Source organism: Orbicella franksi, chromosome 6 (assembly GCF_964199315.1).
Source record: "Orbicella franksi chromosome 6, jaOrbFran1.1, whole genome shotgun sequence".
Classification (NCBI taxonomy): Eukaryota; Metazoa; Cnidaria; class Anthozoa; order Scleractinia; family Merulinidae; genus Orbicella; species Orbicella franksi.
This window is the reverse complement of record NC_138150.1, coordinates 11578043-11584323: the sequence shown is the minus strand read 5'-3', so window position 1 is coordinate 11584323 and position 6281 is coordinate 11578043. Positions and strand designations below refer to the sequence as shown.

Genomic DNA, 6281 nt, shown 5'->3' with positions numbered 1-6281 from the left:
TTTTCAACCGTTAGCCTTTGTGATGTCAGAGCACACGCCATCTAGATTTGAATTTTGCGCGAGCTCTGAGACTGGAGACCTGGTTACTAAAATAGCAGTTTTCACGACAGAAAATAAAATTGGTTTGCATAAAATCAAAGAAGCTCTCTGTACTTTTATGCTCATTTTCCTTACCTGGCTAACTTAGAATCAATCTTAATGAATCAAAACGTTTTGCCAATTTAGCAGCTAGCGTTTTCACGTCGGTACAAACGGTTTCGTCAGTCTCCAGAGCGGGAGAAATCGTGTCGGTCAAGTTTGCGCGCACTTGTGTAGACTTGCAATGAACTATGTTTACTTGGATCGAGGTCAAAGATTTGCGCTTTAGTTGATGGTTTGTTTTCACCGCAAGTCCACTCGACGCAAAGAACGGGAAAACGAAGTCAATGCTTATATTCGGATTATAGAGCCGTTTCAATGTTTTTTTTTTTTGGAGCTAAATATAATTCAGTTGTAAAATACCCTGCCGCAAAAGCCGCTTTTCATTACAACGACGAAATTCAAAGTATACCGACGCTATTCAGCATCGATAAGTCAGCCGTTCGCTGAGCCCTAGTACGCAAAAAATGAAACATTGAATTGTAAACTTGAGGTTTTTGACGAAATTGTCAAATGTTCCTGTACATGGTGTTTTGGGCTTAGTCCTTCTTCAGTTCGAGTTCTTCTGCCAAAATAACACACCAAAAGTATTAGCACGAGACTAGAGTCTCGTCCCTAGAATTGTAACCACAAACCGATATCATCAGTTTTGTTCATGTTACAATGAGCTTTCGTTGTTAACGCGCACACACAAAAAAATATTGGGAACTGAAAAAAAAAATTTTTTTCAGTTCAGATTCAAACATCAGCTCAAAAAGTAGATGCCTATAGTGTTCAACTGAACGTTTTGTCTAGTAAGATTTCATTACAAAATGAATATTGTTAATGAGTCTTCCCCCCCCCCCCCCCCCCAGTTATAAGCTGATACATCTGCTAAGGAGAAAATAGATATTACACTGCAACACCCCATCCCGGATGAAGGTCTTCCCACCTTCAACCATACAGTGTTAATTCGTTTATGTCCCGGCTCACACAACATTGCACTGCAAACAGAAATCTGCAACGTCTAATCTTTCATGGAAAGTGAAGATCAAAACGGTCACTGTGTGACCACCTCTCGTCAGTGACCAGTTTTCCAAAATACCAAAAGTTTCTAAGTCAAATCATTATATTTGGAACCTCTTATAAGCGATCACCTCTCGTAAGCGACCGCGACTACTTTCAGAGCTAAAATTTTGAATTTTTTTTTTTTGTTTCTAACCTCCCACAAGCGCCCAGTTGACAGATAATAAAGCGACTGAAATTGGATGATAAGGTGTTGTAACATTATCATATTCCTGAGTAGTACAAGAAACGGAAATTTCTCGATGGGAAGTACCGGATTTTTCTCGAAATTGACTTCTCGTATGAAAGAAACATTCGAGCATGGGGTAAGTCTCTGCAGTTACCATCTGCGGCTAATGAGGCAAAGTTTTGACCCAATATGGCTTAAGCTCTCGTAAGCGACCACCTAGATTTGATATTTAGAGCGGTTGCTTACGGGAGGTTCGACTGTATCTTCTAGTCCGCTAACTTCCAACCCCCTTCCCCCTCCTCCGGCCCCGTATGTAAGCTTCCCTAGTTATGTACGAAGACCTGCAAAAATAAGCTTAGAACTTATAACCTTCATTTTACAGTATTTTTTACGGTGCTTACCGAACGTTAAAGCTGATAACAGGATAGAAATAATAAAATCAGAATTGTCTCGACGTTTCGATGTTGCTGACATCATTATCGAGGTAAAAATGACATCGAAACGTCGGACAACCCTAATTCTATTATTTCTATTGACGTTTCTTAGCAAACCGCTAACAGGATAGTAGGAAAGAATTATGCATTCACACACACACACACAAATACAGTTTACCAGCTCCCTTCAATATTGCAAGAACTGAAATTTTAAATGATCCTTTTTCAGTCTCAGATACCAAAGGGCTATGAAGAGCAAAATCCGTATGTACCATCTTACGGGACTAAAGCCATTGAGAAACCAGCTGATCGCCCCAGACCATCCAAGGGCGCCGACACAATTCAAGCTTGCTTGTACGAAAATATCCTGCAGGAATATTCCACTCTTGGTTTCTTAATGGCTGGCAAGAATTTCCCGGACCAGGAATTAGTGTTTAATGATGCAAAGCCCCCTGCATTTGAAGGTATGTTTTATCTCACCTAAAAGGAGCTAATAAAAAAGAACCAGGGCAACTCTATCGCTTGCTCTCCCCCATTCACTTGATATGAACCGTAACATTTTTAGATAGTGAGCCGTGCCACGGGAAACTGACCAGTTTTCTCAACATAGTGACCCAGGAACATTCTCACACCTGTCTAGGATTAGTTTGGTTCTTTTATATCAAGGTTAACACGAGTATCTCTCTTCAATCTTTCTCTCCTTCTTTCTCTCTCACTCTCTTCTTTTACCCCTTTCTGATAATAACAATGTATGAAAAAACTACGTGTATCTGCTGCGTTACGGCAAATTTTCAAGTTAGAATAAACTTGAACTAAGAGTATGTATTCTGTGTCAATTTTAGCAATTCCTGATCACGAAGTTCTTCCTCAGACAACAACAGTCCCGATCCCTGCTCGTGTCTATCTGAGCCATGAAGGTAACTAATCACATTCAAAAAGGAATACATATCACTCTTTTAAAAACACCGCGGTCTTCTTAGTATGGAGAATGCTCTTATTTACTAACAAACTATGCTGAGCTTTTATGAGGTAACTATAAGGTTTTTCTCATGATGAACTGAAGCTTAATCTAGTACTAGTCACATGATCATCAAGTTCTCGTGCTCGATACAGTAAACCGATACTAATAGTGTTTTTTTCTAAGAATTGTCAGCTATGCCTGATGAAATTCTTCCCAGCACGCGGAATCTGCCTTTTCTCCCTGATTGTGTTACATATGAAGGTACAGTGAATTAAATTTATCAAGTGTCCATTTTTCTAAAGTCGTTAGAAAAGAGAGGAGATTAACTTGATTGGAAAACATCGATAATTGCTGTTTTTGCTTTATAGGTTTTCATGAATATGGCTTTCATTTAATCAGAGTAGATTCTGAAAAATACAGCGGTTCGGTAGAGAGCTCAGAGTAAGTATCTTTCAGTAGTATTTTTTATTGCATTCTTGTACTGTAAGTAGATACAAATTAAACTAATTTGCTAGTCGAAAGCCTGAACAAAAAACTTATCATTGTGTTTAGGAGCCTGTCATTGTTTTACATTAGGTTACAGTTTTTTGTTGGAAAGAAAGCCAATGAGAAACAATCATCTTGTTTCGATTTCCAGTGTAATTTGCTTCCTTTACAGAATATAAGAATTTAATTTGAAGAAGATTTACTATAAATTATGACCAACCTTAAAATGAAATTTTGCACTAGTTCCTCTTTCGCAGTACGTTACGTACAGCTTATATACACTTCTGTTTATAACACCAGTTGACCAACTTCACAGTTAGTTTAGGTTATTTTTCACTGTAACTGAATTAGTAAATATCTCTTCTCTCTGTGCCACAGCTCCATACCAGATTACATTAGTTCCATTATTGGCGGTGACAAGTGCGTCGTTGTCTTCAAACAACTCCATGGAGACACGACATACCTGCCAGACCAATCTGCTTATGGTCGGGATTTGTTTCACCATCTTTCTGCCCGGTAAGTATGTAAATGAATTCATTTATTCACATGAACAATTTGAGACCATTTCCTTGTGGTAAAAAAACAAACCTGTGCCTGATCTTAATCTTAAGATGACGTGAAAAGTCTTCCATATAACCAACTGAACTTATTAAACGCTGTCAAATTCTTCGCCTGTACTTACAGAACTTCATGCGTATAATCCAGTTTTGAGCCTATGTATTCCTTTGTCCGACATTCTTTTTCTCGCAATCATAAATTAACTTGTCGATGCAAATTTGAATTTGTTCTTCTTTTAAATTGTCCACTCTTGTACTAAGATTTTCGTTCAAAAATGAGTCTCGATTCAAAACTCGAATGTTGATTGGATTTATGCTTCACGTGAATGTACATGATTGCAGGTTACGTCTCTTGGACAACACAGATGTAACCAGTGGCGGAGAGGTCCGGGGGCCCCCGGGCCCCCTTATTTTGGGTAAAAAACAAAAAAATCACAGAAGGAAGGAAAGCCGGCGGGGCAAGCAACCCCCCCCCCCCCCCACCTTAGCTCAAGGTCTGGAGCCGCCACTGAAAACGGCGTTATTTTTCTAGCCAATTTTGTCTTGCTCACTTACCTAAATCTTTTATCAATACCTAACCCGCAAGGGACAAAGTGTTTTGAGATTCTGTGGAGTTTTAAAAAGACAAGTGTGTGAGAGAAACAAAAGGTGTCGTTGGCCATTTGCTTCGATGTAATTAGTAGAGAACTCTGAAGTTCTCTAGCCCTGGTGCTTGAATCAAGCCCCGCATTATTGATCTAATTAAAGCTCATCTTGAGTGATTAACTCTTCATTTGAGTACCACACACGTTATTGGAGTAACTCTTAACTGGTTATGAGTTCGCCTCAAATTTATTACATGTAATCATTAATTCCAATATTTGGTCGCTGTCACTTCTCCCAGGTTTGGCGAGCAGCTTTTGCATATTGTTTTTCACAATCCATCCTGGTATGTGCAAGTGTGCCTGGACATGCAAAGCCGCACTGGTCACCACTTTTTTAGGTAAGTGCCTTATAATTAATTAGAGGATTCATTTTTTGTGGTTAGTAAGAATAGTTCGCAGGCATTAAATGCTATGCTGAGATACTTATGAACACTTAAAAACTGCATATGGGTCCGGATGTTAAACGGGCACATAACGTTTCCAGTTTCTGATAAATCACTATCCACTGGATAAGGTTCATCAAGAACACCTACTCAATCCACAGGACAGCGATTTACCCAGGGAATAGCGGTATCATCAAATCGTTTTGAGCAACTGGAGCAAGTACGCTAAAGGCTTAACTTTACCCGGGAGAAAACAATCAAAAACTAGCTTCTTATAAAATTAGCACAAAATACGTTGAAATTTGTTGGAATTTTGACCAGGAAGAATCTGACCATGATACTATCAAGATCAAACTGTGAATTCTATTTGCTGACTGGTTCATGACTTGTCCTGTTTATTCTGTATATCTGTATTGTAGGGTGTAGGACTGGAACTAGCTTGCAATGGAGGCTGATGCGAGGGAATATCATTAAAATGAGATTAATGTCATTTGCATTTGAAAAGACAAGCTAGTTCCAGTTCAATATCGACAATACGAATATGGCTTTGGTGGTACATCATTGAGACATCATGTGTTGTCGGATACTATAAACGGAACTCCCTTTTTCTTAACTCGTCTTCTTGCCCTCTAGTAGAGCCAGTTGTTCGAAAGGTAGATAACGCTGTCCGCGGGACAAATCGCTACCCACTGGATAAGTGTTGGCAAAACAAATCTCGCTATCCACTGGATAGTGATTTATCCGGTGGATAGCGTTATACACCCGGCCTTTGAACAACAGGGGCCCGGTTTTTAGTGAACAGCCTGACGGCTATGAAATATGAATATAACAAATGGCTGTCATGTCTATTTTGTTTTCAGCGAGGCGGCCATGGAGAAACTGCGGTTCTCAAGGGATGACCGTGAACTGGCCAAATTGACTGGTAAGCCATCTTCTTTTACAACTATTTCCGTCTAGTAAGTTATCAGCGTGTCATTAGCCTAAACCAGCATAACCGATTTTGTTGTTTCTTTTTCTTATAGGTTTCCCAGGACAAATCAAGTCCTCTTAAATTAATCTCGTTTCATCTTTCAAACATTACACAGTGTAATTCAATCAAATTTTCGATTTATCATATGATTATTGCCCTTTTACAACAGATTATTACAAAGTACATAAACAAAGACTTAATTCTTGTGTAAAAATGCTCCGAGAAACTGGCAGCAATTTTACCTTTAGCCTAAACAGTGTAAAATGAATTCATCGAAAACTCGCTATTGTAACTATGTCTTACGATTTTATCAAGAAATCCTAGGCCTTTACAGTAGTTTAATGTACTATATCATCCCTTAGAATATAGAAAATATATTACCTCCTGACTTCTCGCGAAAACTGCTGAAACTGAAACGATGTACTTATAAGTCTAGTATAATAGTTCAGTAGGGTATTTCTTGTTAATGTTTCA

At 38.8% G+C, this 6281-nt stretch overlaps 1 protein-coding gene across 1 annotated transcript; it reads left to right on the top strand.

The window, feature by feature from the left end:
* The first annotated feature begins 2055 nt into the window (after positions 1 to 2055).
* On the top strand, positions 2056 to 4025 carry LOC145488955 (uncharacterized). Its single transcript, XM_081467811.1, has 4 exons — positions 2056 to 2723; positions 2951 to 3028; positions 3136 to 3208; positions 3632 to 4025. The coding sequence occupies exons 1-4, from the start codon at positions 2627 to 2629 to the stop codon at positions 3771 to 3773; spliced, it is 390 nt and encodes a 129-aa protein (XP_081323937.1). The 5' UTR covers positions 2056 to 2626; the 3' UTR covers positions 3774 to 4025.
* The last annotated feature ends 2256 nt before the right edge of the window (positions 4026 to 6281 follow it).

Coding starts and splice junctions, on each gene's coding strand:
- LOC145488955 (XM_081467811.1), top strand. CDS start 2,627: ATGTATTCTGTGTCAATTTTAGCAATTCCTGATCACGAAGTTCTTCCT. Junction 3,029..3,135: donor TGATTGTGTTACATATGAAG/GTACAGTGAATT, acceptor TTTGCTTTATAG/GTTTTCATGAATATGGCTTT. Junction 3,209..3,631: donor GGTTCGGTAGAGAGCTCAGA/GTAAGTATCTTT, acceptor TCTGTGCCACAG/CTCCATACCAGATTACATTA.